This window comes from Oncorhynchus clarkii, chromosome 11, assembly GCF_045791955.1.
Source record: "Oncorhynchus clarkii lewisi isolate Uvic-CL-2024 chromosome 11, UVic_Ocla_1.0, whole genome shotgun sequence".
Lineage (NCBI taxonomy): Eukaryota > Metazoa > Chordata > Actinopteri > Salmoniformes > Salmonidae > Oncorhynchus > Oncorhynchus clarkii.
Genome location: NC_092157.1, coordinates 32481978 through 32507435, shown reverse-complemented (window position 1 = coordinate 32507435; position 25458 = coordinate 32481978). Strand labels below are relative to the sequence as shown.

At 41.6% G+C, this 25458-nt stretch overlaps 1 protein-coding gene and 1 long non-coding RNA gene across 2 annotated transcripts in view; both read right to left on the bottom strand.

Moving 5' to 3' along the window:
- LOC139420438 (receptor-type tyrosine-protein phosphatase N2-like) overlaps positions 1-25256 on the bottom strand; it is a 303402-nt gene extending 278146 nt beyond the window's left edge. Inside the window, exon 1 of the mRNA XM_071170577.1 lies at positions 25174-25256. Coding sequence (XP_071026678.1) covers positions 25174-25255 — 82 coding nt within the window. The 5' untranslated portion in view covers position 25256. The remainder of the gene's footprint in view (positions 1-25173) is intronic.
- Positions 5065-19979, bottom strand: LOC139420709 (uncharacterized). The gene is made up of 3 exons (XR_011635522.1): positions 19852-19979; positions 17565-17714; positions 5065-5217 (listed from the first exon to the last, which is right to left on the bottom strand). It is a non-coding gene; the product is annotated as an uncharacterized lncRNA (long non-coding RNA).
- Positions 25257-25458: the final 202 nt, after the last annotated feature.

Sequence of the window (25458 nt, the reverse complement as noted above, 5' to 3'; positions counted from 1 at the left end):
GAAAGCATGCCATGCGATTGTTTGAGGACGGCGCCCCACACCAAAAACAAATTCCACCAGCACAGGTTTCATAAATTCAAAAATAGCGATTAAATTTTCACTTACTTTTTGAAAATCTTCCTCTGATTTGTCATCCAAAGGGTCCCAGCTACAACATGTAGTGTCGTTTTGTTAGATAAAATTATTCTTTATATCCCAAAAAGTCTGTTTAGTTGGCACCATCGATTTAAGTAATCCACTCGTTCAACATGCAGAGAAAGAAATCCAAAAAGCTACCACTAAACTGTGTTAAACAAGTCAAAATACATTTATATTTAATCCTCAGGTACCCCAAAATGTAATTAAACTATAATATTTCAAACGGTATGAAGCACGTTCAATAGGAAAATGATATTAGCAGGTGCGCGTCCTCTTCGTCGTGCACGCATAGACTGATTTCCAAGTCTGTATCCCAGTACTAAAACTCATAATTCTTCCTCATTTGGGAAGAAACAAGCCTGAAACCATGAGCAAAGATTACTGACATCCAGTGGAAGCCATAGGAATTGCATACTGGGAGCTAGATTACATTTTTCCCCTATACGTTCTAATGGAAGAGCATGGGCTCTCTCAAAAACAAAACGTTCTTGTTGGTTTTTCTTTGGATTTTCTCCAATCATATCTATTGTGTTATAGTCTCCTACATTATTTCTACAAACTTCAGAGTGTTTTCTTTCCAATGGTACCAATTGTATGCATATCCTGGCTTCAGGGCCTGAGCAACAGGCAGTTTACTTTGGGCACGTCAGTCAGGCGGAAATGGAGAAAAATAGACCCTAGCCTGAAGAAGTTGTCACAAGGCAGGCCAAACCTCCATCCCACCAAAACAGGCTGAAATTTCAGGCAATCTTCTCAAACAGCTCATACACTAAAAGGGCATGATCATCATTTTCTTAATTTGACAGTATTATAGTGTGGAAATATACAGTACCAGTCAAAAGTTTGGACACACCTACTCATTCATTTGTACTATTTTCTACATTGTAGAATAATAGTGAAGACATCAAAACTATGAAACAAGACATATGGAATCATGTAACCAAAAAAGTGTTAAACACTTATTTTTAAATATATTTTAGAATCATCAAAGTAGCCAGCCTTTGACTTGATTAAAGCTTTGCACACTCTTGGCATTCGCTCAACCAGTTTCATCTGGAATGCTTTTGCAACAGTCTTGAAGGAGTTTCCACATATGCTGAGCACTTGTGGGCTGCTTTTCCTTCACTCTGTGGTCCAACTCATCCCAAACCATCTCAATTGGTTTGAGGTCAGGTGGATTGTGGAGGCCAGGTCATCTGATGCAGCACTCCATCACTCTCCTTTTTGGTCAAATAGCCCTTACACAGCCTGGAGGTGTGTTGGGTTATTGTCCTGTTGAAAAACAAATGATCGTTTCACTAAGCACAAACCAGGTGGGATGGCGTATTACTGCAGAATGCTGTGGTAGCCATGCTGGTTAAGTGTGCCTTGAATTCTAAATAATTCACCGACAGTGTCACCAGCAAAGCACTCTCACACCATCACACCTCCTCCTCCATGCGTTACAGTGGGAACCACACATGCGGAGATCATCCGTTCACCTACTCTGCATCTCACAAATACACGGTGGTTGGAACCAAAAATCGCAAATTTGGACACATCAGACCAAAGGACTGATTTCCACTGGTCTAATGTTCATTGCTCGTGTTTCTTGGCCCACACAAGTCTCTTTTTCTTATTGGTGTCCTTTAGTAGTGGTTTCTTTGCAGCAATTTGACCATGAAGGCCTGATTCACACAGTCTCCTCTCAACAGTTCATGTTGAGATGTGTCTGTTACTTGAACTCTGTGAAGCATTTACTTGGGCTGCAATCTGAAGTGCAGTTAAATCTAATGAATTTATGCAACAGAGGTAACTCTGGGTCTTCCTTTCCTGTGGCAGTCCTCAGGAGAACCAGGTTCATCATAATGCTTGATGGTTTTTGTGACTGCACTTGAACAAACTTTAAAAGTTATTTTTAAGACTGACCTTCAAGTCTTAAAGTAATAATGGACTGTCGTTTCTCTTTGCTTATTTGATCTTTTACCAAATAGAGTGTGCAAAGTTCTCATCAAGGCAAAGGGTGGCTACTTATTAATCTAAAATAGATTTTGATTTGTTTAACACTTTTTTGGTTACTACATGATTCCATATGTGTTATTTCATAGCTTTGATGTCTTCACTATTATTCTACAATGTAGAAAATAGTAAAAATAAAGAACAACCTTTGAATGAGTAGGTGTGTCCAAAGTTTTGACTGGTACTGTATATACAACACAGGAAAATTACATGTTTGACTGCACTGGGCCATTAACAATGAAGAATTTGCATTGCAGTTCTAATCTATATGATTATGTGCACCTGCAAAATCATTACAGCCATACAGTATTTCATTCCAGTGATGTATCATTTAGTATGCCCCTTCACATGTGGTTGCTGTGCCTTACTTCAACAGGGACAAAACGGATGCTTTGAGGCTGGCAGTGATTACAGACACCTCCCACAGAGTGCTGTTAGCAACATACTGTATCTCATATCATCCCAAATGGCACCCTATTACCTTAATAGTGCACTACTTTTGATTAGGGTCCAAAGAGCTACTGTCAAAAGTAATGCCCTATAAAGTGAATAGGGTGCCATTTTGGACCTTTTATTATCATTATGGCTTCTTCCAAGGACACTCTCCTCTGCAAGTACTCAGCCCCCTAAAAATGAACAGTGCAGCAGGTAGGTGACAGCAAGGAAGTGTAATAACATGTGGTGACATTGGACAAAGAACAGTGCTTAGTGAGGATCAAGGAAAGGGAACATAACCTGGAGGCAAATTAGCATCACTCTACTAATGTAAGCACCTTGTATCATTATACTGTAACACTCTGAGCCTAAAACTGGGGAAATGTTCCTAAGGCAAGACAATTTTTAACTGAAAAGGTTTGTTTCTTAAAAGGAACCTCTCATGACAAGCCGTATATGATGCAAATCATCTTCTTATCATTACACAATCATTCATGCTCTCCTTTTAGTTTACATACTGTATAGGCTTATAGTCAACAAGGTTGTTTCTCTTTAATAAATCATGATAAGATGTCCAACCTTGGATTTCTATTACCATACTCTAATATCCCAGTCTTCTTTTTGCTCCTGTAAATCACCTTCATAACTCACCATGATTAATCACCTCCTGCTGAAATGGCCCAGTGACATGCATGACATTGAGGTCAAAACATTGATTGAATAGGACCCTAGCACCCTTGAACCACTGGCCACATGGAACGGTGTGGTCAAACATTTCCTGAGAGTTCCCAGAAATTCTGGGGATGTCAGGGACTCTCCAGGCAAAAGGACTATATAAATTAAATATAGCAGCACACAACTGAGGCCCCTGAAACAGGCAGGTTGACTTTTTACCTGACCCGTTGAATTATATGATTTTCTCCCCCATACTGTGGTGTGATTGGGTTTTTAAGTCGAGAGCGAGCAGCTCTGAGGTGTACGAAAGCCTCCACATTCTCTCTCCACCAGGCTTGCTCATCACGATTCCTCCTCAGGGATCCTCTTTGTAACCTTGCATCTAAAAAAATATACCCATTAAACCTGTTCAATTTTTTAAAATGTATCACTGTGGTACTATTTTCACAAGCATGTGGTGAATTTTCTAAACTCTTAGTACAAAACTGCAAATTGGTAACACATGTAACAGAGCCAGTCTTACATTCAACACTTTTCATTGTGCATTCATTTTGTTTGTAGACATCTTTCACCACACAACCATAGATCCAAATTATAAATGTACCATTAAATATGAGAACATTGGTTTAATCACCAAAACACAACATAATATCTTCTCAATTTAGTTATTTTATTAACCATTTAATCCAACAGAAAAAATATAAGATACATGTTTAAAAATTGCCATTTGAATGTAGTATGTTACAGTAGTGTAAATTACAGTACATTACACTGTTTTCACATTAGGTAATACACTTTGACTACCCATTTAAAAAAGTCTGAAGATCACATTTCCATCATTTCTATCCCATATCTGATTAAAGGTGTGAGTGTTGGTGACATCTTTCACAATGTAATCAAATTCAATAAATGAAAGAAACATAATGTTTAGAAGGCTCTAGTTTGTTTCAAGCCTGTCTTAGGCATTTGGTCATTGGTTCTCATCGAAATCACAGTAAATATCCTCCTTGTTCTTGCACCTGGGAAAAAAAAACACTTTTGGCATGGTGAATCCAAGCCTGACATACAGTAGGTCTGGATTGAAATAATTGCATGCATCATCCATGGCCTGAATGAGGGTGGTACGGTCATGGTGATGGCAATCACACACTTACTACCTGTATTGTAACTGTGTATTGTACTTATGTATTGTAGTGGTCCTGCATGTGGCTCAGTTCATAGGAGCATGGCAATAGCAACACCAGTTGTGGTGGGTTCGATTCCCACTGGGGTCACATACCAAAATGTGTGGACTGTTGTCACTTTGTTGTCTGCTTCGTAAATGGCATATATTACTGTATTGGCCAAGTTAATTTTAGTAAAGCTGTGTAAAACCTATAGGTTTACCAAACGTTTAATTGATCAAGTAAGAGGAGTCCGATTGAGTAATAATCAAATGTATTTTAACTGAAGAGGAGAAAATAATAATATAAAAAGTAATGTAAGCATTGCATTGTGAAAGGTTAAACCTTATATGAACATGTATTGCTAGATGAAAAACTGAAGTTTGGTGAAAAAGTGACCATATGGTTTTGTGCGTTGTACTTGTCAATTGAAAATGTCCTCAGAGTTTTCAAACCACTGCCTTTTTCATTATCTGTTTTGTACAAAAAGGTGTGAAAATGTACCACATACTTGTGAAAATTGCACCAAAGAGATAAAAACTGTAACCTATTATTATTGACACCATATTACTGTCATGACACAAGACGAGACCCAGATGCAGACACAGGAGGCAGATGGTTGGAGACTTACAATGTTTATTAATCCAAAGGAGTAGGCAAGAGAATAGTTGTGGACAGGCAAAAGGTCAAAACCAGATCAGAGTCCAGGAGGTACAGAGTGGCAGACAGGCTCGTGGTCAAGACAGGCAGAATGGTCAGGCAGGCGGTTACAGAGTCCAGAAACAGGCAAGGGTCAAAACCGGGAGGACTAGAAAAAAGGAGAATAGCAAAAAGCAGGAGAACGAGAAAACCGCTGGTTGACTTGGAAAAACAGACAAGACAAACTGGCACAGAGAGACAGGAAACAAGGGATAAATGCAATGGGGGAAATCAGCAACACCTGGAGGAGGTAGAGACAATCACAAGGACAGGTGAAACAGATTAGGGCGTGACAATTATATTACAGTGCCTTGCGAAAGTATTCGGCCCCCTTGAACTTTGCGACCTTTTGCCACATTTCAGGCTTCAAACATAAAGATGTAAAACTGTATTTTTTTGTGAAGAATCAACAACAAGTGGGACACAATCATGAAGTGGAACGACATTTATTGGATATTTCAAACTTTTTTAACAAATCAAAAACAGAAAAATTGGGCGTGCAAAATTATTCAGCCCCTTTACTTTCAGTGCAGCAAACTCTCTCCAGAAGTTCAGTGAGGATCTCTGAATGATCCAATGTTGACCTAAATGACTAATGATGATAAATACAATCCACCTGTGTGTAATCAAGTCTCCGTATAAATGCACCTGCACTGTGATAGTCTCAGAGGTCCGTTAAAAGCGCAGAGAGCATCATGAAGAACAAGGAACACACCAGGCAGGTCTGAGATACTGTTGTGAAGAAGTTTAAAGCCGGATTTGGATACAAAAAGATTTCCCAAGCTTTAAACATCCCAAGGAGCACTGTGCAAGCGATAATATTGAAATGGAAGGAGTATCAGACCACTGCAAATCTACCAAGACCTGGCCGTCCCTCTAAACTTTCAGCTCATACAAGGAGAAGACTGATCAGAGATGCAGCCAAGAGGCCCATGATCACTCTGGATGAACTGCAGAGATCTGCAGCTGAGGTGGGAGACTCTGTCCATAGGACAACAATCAGTCGGATATTGCACAAATCTGGCCTTTATGGAAGAGTGGCAAGAAGAAAGCCATTTCTTAAAGATATCCATAAAAAGTGTTGTTTAAAGTTTGCCACAAGCCACCTGGGAGACACACCAAACATGTGGAAGAAGGTGCTCTGGTCAGATGAAACTAAAATTTAACTTTTTGGCAACAATGCAAAACGTTATGTTTGGCGTAAAAGCAACACAGCTCATCACCCTGAACACACCATGCCCACTGTCAAAAATGGTGGTGGCAGCATCATGGTTTGGGCCTGCTTTTCTTCAGCAGGGACAGGGAAGATGGTTAAAATTGATGGGAAGATGGATGGAGCCAAATACAGGACCATTCTGGAAGAAAACCTGATGGAGTCTTCAAAAGACCTGAGACTGGGACGGAGATTTGTCTTCCAACAAGACAATGATCCAAAACATAAAGCAAAATCTACAATGAAATGGTTCAAAAATAAACATATCCAGGTGTTAGAATGGCCAAGTCAAAGTCCAGACCTGAATCCAATCGAGAATCTGTGGAAAGAACTGAAAACTGCTGTTCACAAATGCTCTCCATCCAACCTCACTGAGCTCGAGCTGTTTTGCAAGGAGGAATGGGAAAAAATGTCAGTCTCTCGATGTGCAAAACTGATAGACATACCCCAAGCGACTCACAGCTGTAATCGCAGCAAAAGGTGGCGCTACAAAGTATTAACTTAAGGGGGATTGAATAATTTTGCACGCCCAATTTTTCAGTTTTTGATTTGTTAAAAAAGTTTGAAATATTCAATAAATGTCGTTCCACTTCATGATTGTGTCCCACTTGTTGTTGATTCTTCACAAAAAAATACAGTTTTATATCTTTATGTTTGAAGCCTGAAATGTGGCAAAAGGTCGCAAAGTTCAAGGGGGCCAAATACTTTCGCAAGGCACTGTATATAGTATTTTTTACCCAATATCTGTTAGAACACAATCTGATACAACTGATTCAAAAGAAAGCCAATAAAATACCAAAACCAAAGCAGGAAGGTCTTAATTAAAAAACCAAACTGATGAAACATTACATAAAACAACTAATATTATGGCCATTATCTACTACAGTATGTATACTCTAGTCGAGTGCTTACTCTACAGTACACTGAATAAAATGAAGGTTCTTAAATGGTTCTTCTTCAGCTCTTAAGGTTCCTTGGAGAACTCTAAAAAAATCATTTGAGTTAAGTGGGGAGTTCTTGAAGTGGCAGCTAAATTTTTTCAGAATTTTTAAAGGTTCTTGAAATGTATGGAATCCTGCAGCCAATTGGTCAGAGTTAACTAGTGTTGACCTTTCAGTCTAACATTTAAAGTGTTGATTCAAGAGTTACATTAACACTGTAAAGAGTTAAATAAACACTCAGCGATGTAAAATAACCCTAGTGTTTCATCAGTTTTTTTATGAATGCTTAAACACTAACAGTGATTCTTGAAGCACTATCTCTGAAACCATTAACACTTCTAGCCAATGCATTTACCAAGTGTGCCAAACTGAATGCACATTCTCAGCTTTACACTCAGTTTGTAATTTTATAACACACTTTTTGCAAAACTGTAAACATTGGTCTCTACATTGCTACACTATTTCGCCAATTCCCTTTCCACATTGACACATGTGAAAACACCTTTAGATAATGAGTTCACTTACAAATCAGAGCTTGAGCACTATAAATAGGCCACAGGTAAACATTTGGTTTGGACAACAATGGAGGCCAATATTGGTCAGAGAGTAAGAGGGGTGAGAACTAGAGGAGGATGGAGAGTAGGATGAGGTGAAAAAGTAAAAGGAGGACGGGGGAGAGGAAGGGGAGTCAGGAACACAATAACTGATGAAATCAGAGTGACTATTGGTTGACCATGTTGTCAACCATGGGGTGAGCATGAAGGAGACTGGGAAACGGGTTCAACCAAATCTGAGCCGCTATACTGTTGCAGGTATCATCTGGATATTTCGAAATGAGAACTGGTAAGTAACTGTAAGTGCTGTAGTCTTACTGGTACAGTAATATGTACTGTACTTTCATAATGAGAAGGATCGTCACTAAAACCATTCCAATGTTTTTACAGAACTGCAAGAAAACCAGTATCTGGTGGAAGAGGTCGACTGTTCACCCAAGAGCAGGAGACCCACATTGTAAATATGGTCATTGCAAATAATTGCATCGGACTCAGAGAACTGCAGGACCACATAATAGCAGATAACACCATATTCCAAAACGTCAACAGAGTGAATCTCTCTGCACTGTCTCGTCTACTGAAACGCAATAGAATTAGGATGAAGCAGCTTTACAGTCCCTTTCGAAAGAAACTCAGACCGTGTAAAACAACTGAGATATGAATATGTGCAGGCAAGCTATACTATCATTGGTATTGAGATCTGGAAGTGTATGGTGCTACATAATATTGACTGATCCCTGTCTTTTCATACTGTGCTACATTGTTTTTGTCTTACATTGTTTTGTCCATACTTTACACATTTGGATACCTGTGTGTATGTGTGTTTACTACATGTATGACAAAACTTTATTGCAAACTGCTATGCCCTGCTCACAGAAAAAGCAAAAGCCACAAATGTTTTTCATTTAAACTATCAGTGCGTAGTTGGTGCTTCGTGTGCTTATTCAAATGATGGTTTGTGTGTATTGTATTGACGCAAAAACAAATTTTTTAAAGAGTTTGAAGAGTTTTGCAAGAATTGTTTGCTTTTGCAAGAGATAATATAATAGTATAATGTTTTGCTGGATTGTTGTAAGGTTTTGTGGTTAGTGTGTAGAGTTCTGCAAAAATAACCTATAGTTTCAAAGATAGTGCCTAAGCAATCAGAAAAAAATGTTATAAGAAGATTTGAACCAAAACTGTGACCCTATTATCATATTTCCTAGCATGCTCTATTGTAGGTTGATTTTTAGAATTGTTCGTTTCCCGCGGTAGACGAAGACTTCTGACTGGAGATGGACTTATCCCAAAGTCGCAAAGTTGGGAGAAGAGAAATATTGGGACAGGGACAAAGAAAGGTGGATCGCTGAGGAGGAATTGAGGGGAAAAAAAGAGGAGGAAGAGGTCAGAATAAGAAAAGCAGAGGTTGGATTTGAATTTTAGGCAGATTGTGATCAAATCAGAGATGGTGTCGAATAATATTGGTGTCAATTGCAAACAGAGTGAGCAGTGCACCCGACCAATGGAGGTGAAATGGAAGTGAATGAGAGCGAGTTAACCTGTTGCGACGACCAAACCCGGATCCGGGATTCTATTTATAGACCTAAGCTCATTACCATAACGCAACGTTAACTATTCATGAAAATTGCAAATGAAATGAAATAAATATGCTATCTCTCAAGCTTAGCCTTTTGTTAACAACACTGTCATCTCAGATTTTCAAAATATGCTTTTCAACCATAGGAAAACAATCATTTGTGTAACAGTAGCTAGCTAGCGTAGCATTTAGCGTTAGCATTAGCGTTAGCATTTAGCAGGCAACTATCACAAAAACAAGTAAAGCCTTCAAATAAAATAACTTACCTTTGAAGAACTTCTGATGTTTTCAATGAGGAGACTCTCAGATGCTCAGTTTTTCCAAAAAGATTCTTTGTGTATTAGAAATAGCTCCGTTTTGTACATCACATTTGGCTACCAAAAAAAAAAAAAAAAAAAAAATGAAAATTCAGCCCTCAAAACGCAAACTTTTTTCCAAATTAACTCCATAATATCGACTGAAACATGGCAAACGTGGTTTAGAATCAATCCTCAAGGTGTTTTTCCACATATCTCTTCAATGATATATCCTTCCTGGAAGCCTGGTTTCTCCTTGCTCTCAAATGGAAAAATAATTGCACCTGGCTTTACGCTCCAATTTCGACGCAGGGACACCAGGCGGACACTTGGAAAATGTAGTCTCTTATGGTCAATCTTCCAATGATATGCCTACAAATACGTCACAATGCTGCTAACGCCTTGGGAGAACGACAGAAAGTGTAGGCTCATTCCTTGCGCAATCACAGCCATATAAGGAGACAATGGAAAACAGAGCTTCAGAAATCTGCTCATTTCCTGGTTGACGCATCATCTTGGTTTCGCCTGTAGAATGAGTTCTGGGGCACTTACAGACAATATCTTTGCAGATTCTGAAACTTCAGAGTGTTTTCTTTCAAAAACTGTATATATATGCATAGTCGAGCATCTTTTCGTGACAAAATATCGCGCTTAAAACGGGAACGTTTTTTATCCAAAAATGAAATAGCGCCCCTAGAGATCAAAGAGGTTAAGTGAGTTGGAAGGTGTGGTGAATAGCTCAGAGCCTGAGTTTGGCATCGATTGACATGATAAAGAAGAATCTGGTCCAGTAAGAGTGACATTTTGTTGAGAAAGTGGATCCTTGCCTTTTGGCGGATCCATTTGTGGTTTCAGGGCGGTGGAAAAGGAGTTGGGTGCAGTTGAATCAGTGAAGGTAACCTAGGTAACCTGTAGTGGACTTGTGATATGAGTTTGTGTTTCTTCTGACCAGATGGAGCGGGCACTCCGTGTCACGTAACTTGGATCAAGATCTGTTTCTTGCTTTGCTCTTAGAGATAGGGCACCATTGAAAGAAGTGATGTCTGGGGTAGCGTTAAGTGGCCGCAGAGGCCACTCTGCTGGTCGGTGCTGGGGAGGTTCCTCAGGGAGTCGAGGCAGCAGGCAGGGCACTGTCATGTCACCCCAGGTGAGTAGGCACCAGACTCACCCAGAGCCCCCTGTTGCTCACATGTTTGTGTTTATAGAATTTCCTGAGTTTTCCCCGCATTCCCAGCATAAGACGCTAGAATATTCAGGCGCAGCTGGGAACTTTATTGACCGTTCATTTGCCCATAGTTTAGGGATACCCATTGTGCACGCTGTAGATAGTCGACCATTAGGGTCAGGGCTGATTAGGGAGGCCACCGCTCCACTATGCATGGTTACGCAGGAGGGTCTTGAGGAGAGAATCAGTCTCTTCCTTATTGATTCTCATGCGTTTCCCGTGGTGCTGGGCCTACCCTGTTTGACCTATCATGACCCCACTATTTCATGGCAACAGAGGGATCTCAAGGGATGGTCACGAAAGTGCTCAGGGAGGTGTGTAGGTGTTTCCATCGGTGCAACTACGGTGGAGAGTCCAGACCAGGTCTCCACCGTGCACATCCCCTCAGATAATGCCGATTTGGGTCTTGTCTTCTGTAAGAAGAAGGCGACTCAACTACCACCCCATCGATGGGGGGATTGTGCGATAAACCTCCTGGTAGACGCAGCACTTCCCAGGAGTCACGTGTATCCTCTGTCACAGGTGGAAACGGCGGCTATGGAAACATATGTCTACGAATCTCTGGGGCAGGGATACATTCGGCCTTCCACTTCACCTGCCTCCTTGAGTTTCTTTTTTGTGAAGAAGAAGGATGGAGGTCTGCGCCCGTGTCTTGACTATCGAGGTATCAATCAGATCACTGTGAGGTACGGCTACCCGCTACCTCTCATAGCCAGTGCAATCGTGTCAATGCACGGGGCGCGCTTCTTCACAAAATTGGATCTCAGGAGCGCTTACAATCTGGTGCGTATCCGGGAGGGGGACGAGTGGAAGACGGCATTTAGTACCACCTTTGGGCACTATGAGTGCCTTGTCATGCCGTACGGGTTGATGAATGCTCCATCAGTCTTCCCGGCATTTGTAGATGAGATTTTCTGGGACCTCGACGACATTCTGAAATACTCCGCTACACGCGCCAAGCATGTGTCCCTGGTCTGCAAGGTGCTTGGTCGACTGTTGGAGCATGACCTGTACGTCAAGGCTGAGAAATGTCTGTTCTGCCAACAGTCAGTCTCCTTCCTAGGGTACCGCCTTTCCACATCAGGGGTGGAGATGGAAAGTGACCGCATTTCAGCCTTGTGTAAATTACCGACTCCAACCACGGTAAAGGAGGTGCAGCAGTTCTTAGGGTTTGCCAACTACTACCAGAGGTTTATCTGGGGCTTTGGTCAGGTAGCGGCTCCCATTACCTCACTGCTAAAGGGGGGACCAGTGTGACTGCAGTGGCCAGCTGCGGCGGACAGGGCTTTTGGTCACCTGAGGGCTCTGTTTACCTCGGCTCCCGTGCTGGCTCATCCGGATCCCTCCTTGGCATTCATAGTGGAGGTGGACGCGTCCTAGGCGGGGATAGGAGCTGTGCTGTCTCATCGCTCAGGTACGCCAAAGCTCCGCCCCTGTGCCTTCTTTTCGAAGAAGCTCAGCTCGGCAGAGCGAAACTATGATGTGGGGGACCGGGAGCTGTTGGCTGTCGTAAAGGCTCTGAAGGCGTGGAGGCATTGGCTTGAGGAGGCTAAACACCCTTTTCTCATCTGGACTGACGACAGCAATCTGGAGTACATCCGGGCGGCAAGGAGACGGAATCCTCGCCGTGCAAGGTGGGCCATGTTTTTCACCTGTTTCGTTTTCACCCTCTCCTACAGACCAGGTTCCCAAAACGCTAAGGCAGATGCACGGTCCCGCGTGTATGACAAGAGGAGCGGCCCATGGATCCCACTCCCATACTTCCGGCTTCTTGCCTGGTGGCACCGGTGGTGTGGGAGCTGGACGCGGACATCGAACGGGCGTTACGTACATAGACCACTCCCACCCAGTGTCCAGCTGGCCGTCTGTACGTTCCGTCTGCTGTCCACGGCCGTTTGATCTATTGGGCCCACACGTCACCCTCCTCTGGTCATCCTGGCATCGGTCGGACCGTGCGTTGTCTTAGTGGGAAGTACTGGTGGTCCACCTTGGCTAAGGACATGAGGGTTTATGTTTCCTCCTGCTCGGTGTGCACCCAGTGCAAGGCACCTAGACACCTGCCCAGAGGGAAATTACAACCCCTACCCGTTCCACAACGGCCATGGTCACACCTGTCGGTGGATTTCTTGACGGATCTTCCTCCGTCACAGGGAAACACCACAATCCTGGTCGTTGTGGATCGGTTTTCTAAGTCTTGCCGTCTACTTCCTTTACCCGGTCTCCCTACGTCCCTACAGACTGCGGAAGCCCTGTTCACCCACACCTTCCGGCACTACGGGTTGCCTGAGGACATGGGACCCTGATCAGGGTCCCCAGTTCACATCCAGGGTCTGGAGGGCATTCATGGAACGTCTGGGGGTCTCGGTCAGGCTCACCTCAGGTTTGCACCCCGAGAGTAACGGGCAGATGGAAAGAGTTAAACAGGATGTGGGTAGGTTTCTGCGGTCCTATTGCCAGGACCGGCCGGGAGAGTGGGCAGCTTTCATCCCCTGGGCAGAGATGGCCCAAAACTCACGCCGCCACTAACCTCTCCCTTTCAGTGCGTACTAGGTTATCTTGTTACGGCTAGACGTTCCACTAGCGGAACCCCTCGACAACATCCGGTGAAATGGCAGAGCGCCAAATTCAAATTAAATTACTATAAATATTAAACTTTCATGAAATCAAACATGCAATACACCAAATTAAAGCTACCCTTGTTGTTAATCCAGCCAACGTGTCATATTTCAAAAAGGCTTTACGGCGAAAGCAAACCATGCGATTATCTGAGGATAGCACCCCACCAAACAAACACATGACATTCATATTTCAACCCGCCAGGCGCAACACAAAACGCAGAAATAACGATATAATTCATGCCTTGCCTTTGAAGATCTTCTTTGTTGGCACTCCATTATGTCCCATACACATCACAAATGGTCCTTTTGTTCGATTAATTCCGTCGTTATATCTCCAAAATGCCCATTTATTTGGCGCGTTTGATCCTGAATAAAAACGTTTCCAACTCACGCAACATGACTACAAAATATCTAATAAGTTACCTGTAAACTTGTTCCAAACATTTCAAACAACTCTCCTAATACAACTTTAGGTACTTATTAACATAAATAATCTATACAAATTTAAGACGGGATAAACTGCGGATAAAAACAAAGTGGAGCGTGCTTTCAGGTCACGCGCCTCTAACAAACAGTACACTTCACTCGACCCTCGTTCTGAACTGCCCTACTTCTTCATTTCTCAAAGGAAAAACTTCAACCAATTTCTAAAGACTGTTGACATCCAGTGGAAGCGATAGGGACTGCAAGCAAGTGCCACAGAAATCTAGATCCCCATAGAAACCCAATTGAAAAGAGAGTGACCTTAATGAATTTTTTCCTGGATGGATTTGTCTCAGGTTTTCACCTGCCATATCAGTTCTGTTATACTCACAGACATTTTTCAAACAGCTTTAAAAATTCTAGATTATTTTCCTTCTTGGAATATTTGTTGTTTTGAGTAAAGTTACGTGAATTACTCTTCTCTGTGTCCTGCGCCTGACTCCGCCTTACCTGCTACACCTAGATGTCTTACAGTTAAGCCTCAAAGAAGAAGATGTTTGTTTCCCTCAGGCCGTGTTTAACATCACTACTTTATGTAGTCTCATATCTTAGTCTTCCCAACCCTGGCAGTCATTCTGAATGCAGGTTGCGGGTGAATAAAAATGCTAAATGTTAGATATCCTCACTCTGGCTGAATTCCAATAGGAATTACTTTGCAAGCCAGCATCATGTGACTTTCAGCCCTGATGTGGACAGTAAAAGCTATGATATTCAGGCCACCGTATTAGGGTAAAACTAGGCCTTCAAAATAAGGCCTTATCAAATATGTATCGTTTTAAATAATATAATGTTTATGATAACATATTCACTTCTGGGAACTCTATAATGCACTCAAAAGGCACCCTGGGAAATATGCAAATAGGGCTCATCTTCCAAACATTTCTGGTTTGGGATTTGTGTGTGGTTCTTAAAGAACCATCCCATTTAATGTTCCTCAGAGAGCCTAAAATTGTTACCCTATGGCATCACTCTAAAGAACTTTATTTGGTTCTTTAGAGAACTTCCACCTTTATTTTTTAACAGAGTAGTGTGGCTCAGTTGGTAGAGCATGGTGCTTGGTGCAGGATAGGATAGTAGGTCTGATTCCTGCTACGGCCACGTATACATAAATGTAAGCACGCACTACTGTAACTCGCTTTGCATGGGATACAACTGGTTCTGATGAACTAACCACAATTGAATCCTCACATACCAATACTGTTGTTTATTGAAAGATTAATACCGGGTGTTAGAATCATGTCTGACACTCTGGCTCTGTCTGACAGGAAGTTATTTTGTTTCTATGGTGCATACTGAAATGGCCCAGAGTGTTAATCAATAGCGCTAGCAAATCCATTACTGCATTTAATCAGGCCTGGGATTGCAGAGATGAATTCCTCTGTCCGGCCGCCATATCGGGACAGGATCACAGTGTCCTGAATGCTTATTAGCGCATTAGTGTCCTCATTATACAGTGACACCGCCGTACAGGACTGACCTTGTGAATGACCTCCTCTAATCAGTTCCTTCTAATTTACACTTAATACCAGGACACAGTCCCCCTGAAGCAAGATAGTCAGGAGGAATGATACTGACATACCTGAAAAATGTCCCTGTATAGGTCCCAAATGGCAACCTATTCCTTATTTCATGCATAAATTACAGAAGGCTCTGGTCAAAAGTAGTGCACTACATAGGGAATATGGTGCCATTTGGGATGCAGACCTATCACAATTCTGTGTGCTAAATCTTGATAGTAGATCCCAAATATTCCCAAAGGTTGGCTACCATAAAGAAGGTTCTTACCCACAGTAATACGTGATACTTTTCCATAGATGTGTTATTGGATTGATTTTATTTTGTTCTATCATCATCATCATCAATGTCTATGTTCTTAGAGCACCCAACAACTTCCTGAAAGTAAATAGATTCCTGGAGAACACCTGATCAGTTTTGAGCCTGGTGTTTTTTAGAGCGCCAGAGTGCCATCTGGGTGCTATCCATTAGGCACCAAACGGAAGAAAATGGACTGAAACAGGGAGGGAATACCTGAACTTGTCCAATAACAAACACTTGTTTTATTCCATTGCAAAGCATTTTGCTGCGGTGTGCCCTAATGAATACAACACAGTTGTTCTCCACCTGTCTCTGTCTACTCCTAAAGGGAAGAATTTAGCCCTGACCTCACCGAGAACACTCAGAACAGAGCGTCCTCTCCCCAAAAAGCAGCTGGCGAATATGTCCCCACTAGTGGCTCTGAAATAATTAAATCATAAATATTCCATCCTTTCACAGCCGCTTTGCTCTCTCTATCCGTCTCAATAATCACTCAATGTCAATATACACTGTAGTCCTCAGAGCATTTGCTCTGTTTCATAGCAGTGGCTTTGCTTCATCTGCCATCACACCATCCATGGCAGAGTACCAAATATCTGAATATGCAGCCTGCTTTAGAGGTTTTACTGCTAGTCAAAATCCAATCAAATAAAAGTTTATTGGTTGTGTATACAGATTTGCAGGTGCTATAGCAGGTGCACCGAAAATGCTTTATGTTTCTAGCTCCGACAGTGCAGTAGAATATCTTGCAAATACAATATCACAAATAAAATTGTAAAAAATCTAAACAAGAAATAACAATCCAAAGAGAGTGAGCATGTGTGAGAAAGTACTACATCTCAAAGGCTGACTCAGAATCCCATCTGCCCTTTTATGACTCATGACTATAGAGAAGTATATTGAGCAGGGCTTCCATTGGTTCCATTTCCAAATCCAATATTGCATTATACTGCATTGTAATTCATATTGAAAAATGAATGCTACAACAGCTGTATCTCGGTTCGGTGCAACTGAACAAGGTCTATGATAACATGTTCCTTGTTAGTCGGAATCAATAACCATTTATTACACTGGAGAACAGGCGCAAGCTGAAAATGTTGAACATGATGTTAGATAAATTACACTCCAATTGAACGCGGCAGCTGTCGGCATTTTAAATATATGAAAACAGGCTTTGCAAATGACAGACCAACTGCTCAGTGATCATCATTTCACCGTAGAGCATAATATAATTTGCTTTCCATTTGAATGTGTGCGTAAAGAAGGGTATTATTGTCTGATTAATAACAACTCATGCAGTCTGTCACTTACACTGGTTCCTTTAGCTCATTTACCCATTAACTAGGTAGATCATTCAAAACAGGTGTCCCATTTAAGATGTCAACCAAGGTTGATAGGGGACACCCAGGCTAATTACTTCCCAAATGCCATCCTGTAGGTAATAGGGTGTCATTTGGGAGGTAACCCGAGACATGCTTCAGCCCAGCTTTCATACACTGGAAAAACCTTCCCAGGATAATGCTGCAAATTTACAGTGAAATTCTCCCTGGAATCTAATTGTAAGAGAAACAATACATTTGTACATAAAATACATTTATTAAAATTGGTAAGAGAGTGAGGGAGTTCAAAATTGGGATTCGGATCTATGATCAGATGCAACTCTAATGGGGTAAGGGGGTTCAGACAGGTGACAAGGGACAAATCAAGCTGGTGTTGTGTGTGTGTGTGTACTTACCTCACTAGAGGTCTTCATTCAAAGTCAGTGAGCTCTTGGAAGAATGGGGCAATGGAGAGGTTGAGAACAGTTGGCTTTCTCTGGGCCACCTTCTCATGTCATTTGACCCATCTTCAGGTTTCATCATCTTGGTTGATTCGAATCAGGAACCTGTACAGCCATATCCAATGTGGTTTATGAAATCAATTGAGGTATTGAAAAACATACTAAAAAGACAGCTAGATACACCTACTTCAAACCCTAGCTAACTAATAAAACATTGCTATAGCCTACACTATACCACAGATTATTTTACCAGCTTATTTTACCAGACATTGTCATTTCTTTCTGTGCCACCAAATATTTGCTTACTACTGGTAAAGTGAACAGGTTTAGCTAATACTATAACATTATGGAACAATGTTGTTTAAATTAAACAAATGGTTAGTTGGGAGAGGCTAAAAGGACACTCCTGGCCTGCAAAACAATGACTTAGCCTACAGTGCCTTCGGTAAGTATTCAGACCCCTTGAGTTTTTCAACATTTTGTTACCTTACAACCTTATTATAAAAAATGATTTTTTTTTAATTAAAAAATCTTCAATCACACATGACGTTTACATAAGTATTCAGACCCTTTACGCAGTACTTTGTTGAAGCACCTTTGGCAGCGATTACAGCATCAAGTCTTCTTGGGCATGACGCTACAAGTTTGACACACCTGTATTTGGGGAATTTCTCCCATTCTTCTCTGCAGATCCTCTCAAGCTCTGTCAGGTTGGATGGGGAGCATTGCTGCACAACTATTTTCAGGTCTCTCTAGAGATGTTCGATGGGGTTCAACTCCGGGCTCTGGCTGGGCCACTCAATGACATTCAGAGTCTTGTCCCGAAGCCATCGTGCGTTGTCTTGGCTGTGTGCTGAGGGTTGTTGTCCTGTTGGAAGGTGAACCTTTACCTCAGTCTGAGCGCTCTGGAGGAGGTTTTCATCATTGATCTCTCTGTACTTTGCTCTCTCATCTTTGTCTCTATCCTGACTAGTCTCCCAGTCCCTGCCGCTGTAAAACATCCCCACAGCATTATGTTGCTACGACCATGCTTCACCATAGAGATGGTGCCAGGTTTCCTCCAGATGTGACACTTGGCATTCAGGGAAAAGAGTTGAATCTTGGTTTCATCAGACCAAAGAATCTTGTTTCTCACGGTCTGAGAGTCTTTAGGAGCCTTTTGGCAAACTCCAAGCGGGCTGTCAGGTGCCTTTTACTGAGTGGCTTCCGTCGGGCCACTCAACCACGAAGGCCTGATTGGTGGAGTGCTGCAGAGATGGTTGTCCTTCCGGAAGGTTCTCCCATCTCCACAGAGGAACTCTAGAGCTCTGTCAGAATGACCATCGGGTTCTTGGTCACCTCCCTGACCAAGGCCCTTCTCCCCAGATGTCTATGTTTGGCTGGGCGGCCAGCTCTAGGAAGAGTCTTGGTTCTAAATACTTACTTTATTTACATATTTCAGTTTTTGATTTTTGATTAATTTGTAAAAATGTCTAAAAACCTGTTTTTGCTTTGGCATTATGTGGTATTGTGGGTAAATTGCTAAGAAAAAAAATATATTTAATCCATTTTTGAATAAGGCTGTAATGTAACAAAATGTGGAAAAAGTCAAGGGGTCTGAAAACTTTCCGAATGCACTGTATGTTGCGCAGCTGAGAGCCGAGTGCACAGAATCACACAGAGTTGTGACAGCTAATTAGGACACTGTTTCTCGGTGTTGTTACCGTTCAAGCTTGTGTGGGCTGCTATCCTACTTGAAATATAATCCTGGGGGGGAACATTGTGCACGTTACAACCCTGATATGCTGCCCAGTGGAAAGCACCTTCGGTCAGCACACACCTCGATACAACACAGAAACACTGGTCATTCGCGTCGGCTTTAGCGGCTCGTTAGTAGTTTAACGGTCCACGACTGGTTTTTGTGTAAAATGCGGCCCGTCAATCCGAAAAATATATTTTACACCGGTAATATCTTTTGAACTGCTAGAAACAAAACGCTTTGTCTGTAGTAATGGTGATAACTTAACAGTCATGAATCTGCGCTCAGTTTATTCTCCATGGCACTCAGAATCTGTGGTACAGCGAGGCCATTCGCAACAATTATTATTTGGAAGATTTTTCTAGGTCTCACAGCAAGACATTTACGAGCAATTTGGAGCAGACCGAAACGATTGCTAACCTAGCTAGCTAGCGGACAAAGAACACATGCAGTAATTCAACGTTGGCTAGAAATAGATACTTGTAAACAAGTCAAAGTACGTACCCAGCAGCTGCTGAAAATATTCTTCTATTTCACAGCGGCTTCAAAATACTAAAATAGTCTGTCTCAACTGACAGCATGAGGTTGGCACCTGAAATGGATCATTTGTAGGCAATTACACTGTCGAGGAGGCATACGCTATTACTGTAAACAAACACAGTGTGTTATAGTCATTTTTACAGGCTTCCAATTCCAACAGTATTTTTCAGCATAATGCAGTGGAATCTACAGTATTAATGCATTTTCAGTATTTTACTGTGCATTCTAGTGTTTTGCTGTTGAAATTACAGAAACGTCTTACAGTGTAGTTAAAAGAATACAACTAGAAATGCACATTGTAACGGAAGTTGTGTTGACATCCGGACTGAGACTGCTAGGCTAGCTAGAAGTGATAGTTAGCTAGATGACGAGCGACAAGAGCTAAACGTTGTAACTTTCTATAAAGCATTATTAAACCTTGTTAAAAATATATTACAAGTTGTGATCTTTAACCCTGAGACATACTCTTTCACACACCTGTGTCTACATCTTTCTCAGTGACCTCTGAGAGGAATAACAACAAGGACAACACAGGTCGGATTTGTCCTCTGAGACTAACTGGGGTGCCGTGGCAACAGGGGAACTACCAATGAAAACATAGCAATGAGGCAAAGTTTTCCCTAGGTACAGATCTATGATCAATTCCTCTTTCCCAATCCTAACCTTAACCATTAATGGGGGAAATGCAAAACTGACCCATTATCAGCATCTAGTGGCAACTTCACCCTGCACCTGAAAACACACAAGCAACAGCAAGAAAACAAAACGTAGTTAAGGTGGGGTCTTTATTGGGTTTCATATGGGAAGTAGCCTACTTTGGGAGGATATCTGCAGTGGAGGCTCCTCAGAGGATGAAAGGGAGGACCATCCTCCTCAGTAAATGTCATAAAAATAAAAAATGCAAAACATTTAAAAAGTAATCCTTTTTAGATAAAACTATGCTAAATATAAATCACCAAATAATTTATTAAAACACACTATTTTGAAAAGAAGGTCTACAGTAGCATTAATTAACAGCACTCTGTAGGGTATCACCATGGTGTAGCCGGAGGACTCATAGGCTCCGTCCTCCTCTGGGTACATTTATTTCAGTACAAAACCTAGGAGGCTCATGGTTATCACCCCCTTCCATAGATTTACACAGTAATTATGATCATTTCCAGAGGAGGTCCTCCAACCTATCAGAACACTCACAACATGAGCTGACATGTTGTCCACCCAATCAAAGGATCAGAGAATTAATCTAGTACTGAAAGCATAAACTACAGCTAGCTAGCACTGCAGTGCATAAAATGTAGTGAGTAGTTGACTCAAAGAGAGAGAAATACAACACAAACATTTTTGAACAAATTAATTTATTCCAAAATTGAAGAAGCAAGAGTTAAATATATAGAGTTTCTATAGATGCGTTTCACTTACTTAGCAAATGTAGCTAGCTAGTTTATGATGGATTTTATGACTTTCCAACACAACACTGGAACTCTTCCAAGTCAAGGTTAAACTTTAGGTTTTACTATTTGGTTGCTGTCGGTGTAACTGCTTACTGACTACAGTGTAATGTTACTAACGCGCTAGTTATATTAACTATGCTGACTATGACATTACTTTGGCTAATATAGTGATAACAATGTAAGTTAGCTGTTTGGTCACATAGAGCTGATGTGTTGTGCATTGAAGTCCACAAGCGAAGGGGAGTTGTGAGAGGAGGAGAGCGCATGGATGCAAGGAGGAATATAACGTGGCTGTTTGTTTACGCGTGTATTCAATCCTGCCGATTCTGTTGAAAAGCAAACAGAACTAAACTGGGATAAACATGCTTGAATTTGGCCAATAGAAACTATTGAACTAATGATTACTTCCTATATCAGCTTGATGCAGGCAAGAGTGTGCAAGGCAAGCAAGTATTGGATGTCACTGTCTGTTGCCTCAAATGTCTTGACCTGTGTGCACCTACATTGTAAACTTTTCATAGGCTCGGTTGTAGCAACCTCATGATGGGAATAGGGAAAATTCAAGTATCATGTAGTATCCTAAACCTATCGCTGTCACCCAGTCCATAGGACATTTGTCATCCAAAATGCTGTAAGAGAAATAAGGCCATGCTCATGAAAAGCAATCATATTAAACGACACTGACCATCATTGTATCTGAGCCAATTGGAAAATAAACACACATATTGTACCCACATCTCTAGCCACCAACCATTCATGTCACATCTCTATCCACTGAGATGATTTATAAGCACTGCAACGTAACGTCTACACCATTGACTGAATAGATTTGTGGGATGACAGATGACCATGGCTAGTGGCGATAGAGCGAAACTTGTCTGGATGTATTAGGAGATAAGGTTGACGACAGCCGAGCACATTGAACAGAGACAGCAGACTTTGAAGATAGCTATGGTGTCACCGCAGCTATTATTCACTCGACACACACCTCGGCCATGAGCTCTCCAGTTAAACCAGCAAGAGGCTCCACCAACGTAGACCATGCATGAACAATCCCCTATGCCAAATAAATCCCAACCATACCTAGACCTATTTACTTATGCATCTCCTCTGTCTAATTACTTTCTAGTCATGCTTGTGTGAGTTGCAAAGCTGATGTCTCCATAAACTAAGGCATGCAATCCTTTCAGGTGGTCTGATGAGTTCATGGTTTCTATGTCTGCGCCCCAAATGCCACCTTTTTCCCCTATATAGTGCATTACTTTTGACCAGGATCCATAGGACATGCCGCATAGGAATGAATCTCGCTTACTGCCCTTTGACACAACCTCTGTCTGTCGCCACTAATACTCTATATCTGTTCAGTAGTCTATATCCATTAAAGGGGAAAAAAAAGAACAAGTAATTTGCTAGGCTGATCACCCGCAGCTCTGTCATCGAACAGTCTCTCTATACTCTGATCCTGCATCCAGGGTTATTAATTCCCCTCTTGGCCTTTGTTTAGCTCTTCAAGTAAGTGATATTTATAGCTGCTCGGATATTACTTCTCTACCTCCCACTCCTTTTTTTCAGAGCTTTCCTGTGCTATTTGGTGTCACAACACAGATACAGATGATACAGTAGACCCACTCAGATCCATAGTAGGCTACACAACACAAGCTCGACGGGGAATGAAATGCGCTCTTTGATGAAACCAATCAGGGTACTTCCCGGCGACACAGTGCAAGGCACACTGGGACTCATTAAAAACAATAACTGTCTCAACCACCCAGGCAGTCCACAGACACTGATGATGGAGACCACCCCCAGAAAGATTTCCATTTTTTTTTTTTTTTTTACACAAGTATGAATTTTAACAATGAGGGGGATTCTCTAATGGTTGTGTAGAATTCTCTGATGGAACACGGCTGACTCATTCAGGATGAACTGAGACAGAGCCTACAGTCCAAATGGCATCCTATTCCCTATGTAATGCACTACTATGTGCTCTGGTCAAAAGTGGTGCAAACTACATAGGGAATAGGATGCCATTTGGGATGCTGACAGAGTAAATACAGTCTCCTTTGCAACAAAAACCCAGTTATCTTGAATGCTGTACCATTCCCCTCCCTATTCCTATTAATTTCACAACATTTTAGCAACATTCTTTCTCCATAAGTCTATTAATTTGACAATGTTTTAGCAACAGTCTTTCTCCATGAGAGCTTAACTGAGGATTGTGTAGGTTCCTTACAATAGTGTTAGACTGGCACAGATAGAAACAAGGTGAGAGACAGTCAGAGGGAATTAGATCGAGAAGCCTACACAGAAAGGAGTGGGAATATAGACAGTACAAGATAGACAGAGGGAAGCGTAAAAAAAAATGTTGGCACTTTCCAAACGTACAGATGGCGTCTGACTCAACTTCATGACTGGTCCTGGTTCAGAGAGAGGGTGATACCTCAGGTCACCAGTCCCACACAGACACTACACACACTGATGCAGGATCAGTGAGCTGACGGCATCCATGCTTATCAGTCTGACAGAAACACTCGCCCCTTGATTAAGGTCTATTCCATCTGGCAATAACCCTACAGTCTCTGCTCGGCAAGGCAAACCTCAACAGAAGGGCCCATTTATCCACAATGGCTTCGAAATGTTACACTCTGGCATTTACTGAGTGTTAAACTGGGGCAAGGGAGGGAAAACCAATCAAAATATGAAGGCAGATTTCCCTGCCAAGACTGAAATAAATCAAGAAAGTGTATGTGCTGTCCTTTTAGAGATTACTACCATGCCATTAAGGAAATATGTCTCTAGAAAAAGGAAAAAAACCAAATGCTTACAAATCACATAGTAGATGTCATGTAGTATGTTTTTAGAACATGTCATCAAACTCATGGGCACACACATAGTTCTCACTTTCAAGGGGCAATCTGGGATTGGTACATCTATTTTTGGACTTTTAAATGAACGATATAGCCATTGATTATTGAAGAATGTAAATTATAAATGCCTCATGTCATTAGCTTAGTTCAACTTAGTTCAGACACACTACACACAGGTACACATAGATTTTGTATTGTAGATGTGTGGTAGTAGAGTAGTGGCCTGAGGGCATACACTTAAGGTGTTGTGAAAAGTGTTATAAAATGTAATATTTTAAATTGTATACAACTGCCTTAATGTTTTACACCATTGTTTGTAAACAATGTAATTGTAAACAACCACGGTATAGCTTTAAAACATGGTAAAACTATATAGTTGCGATCTCATGGATAGTTAATCCTTGGATCCATAAATCTGTATATGAATTAGATAGTGGTTACATTTCTCCAGCTCCATCTCTCAGCTGCTTAACAAAACAAGTGCTAGGGTGGCCGCTATGTTTTTCGATTCCCAGATTGCCCCATTTTACAAACATGTTCATCCTGAAAACACAATGTGGTGGGTCTTGTCTAACAGAATAGATAATGACCTAAAGCGTTGTATAATCTCGGCACCCAGAATCAGGATGTCACGAGAGACTACAGGTATTATAGTTCATTATTTTCAGAATTAAATCTGGGACACTCACTCACTAAAATGTACATTTTAGTTAGCAGATGCTCTTATCCAGTTCATGTCCTGAAGACACTGTCCCTGACACCAATTTTAGAGTAATCTACAGAACATTAGAAAAACATTTTCATGGAAAGTAAGACGTAAACGCTAGCTTTTCCAGAGCCCATTTCCAGACAATATGGTGGTTTAAAAGCCTGTCTTTGCAACTGCAACACCTGGGCAGGTAAGTATGTTTGTTTTATTTTTTACATACAAATGGCTATATATTGACCGTGAACCACTGTCAACTTACCAAATTTGCTGTCAGCGGAGGTAGTTGGAAGAGACAGGCAAAGAGCCAACACAGCGAAGATGATGGAACACGGCGAATCCATTACTCTACCTAGTCTAATCCATTACACACCTTTGCTAAAACATAGTGTCAGTGTTAAATACAGGATGGTCCAAAATTGATGGATGAGATAATTGCGAGTGAAAGTGAAAATATGAGATTTGCAGAGCAATTTCTCGGGTCCGCCACTTCTCTTCCGCAGTCGCGTCAGGATTCAGCACCGCGGACAGCAACCTTCAGAAGGCG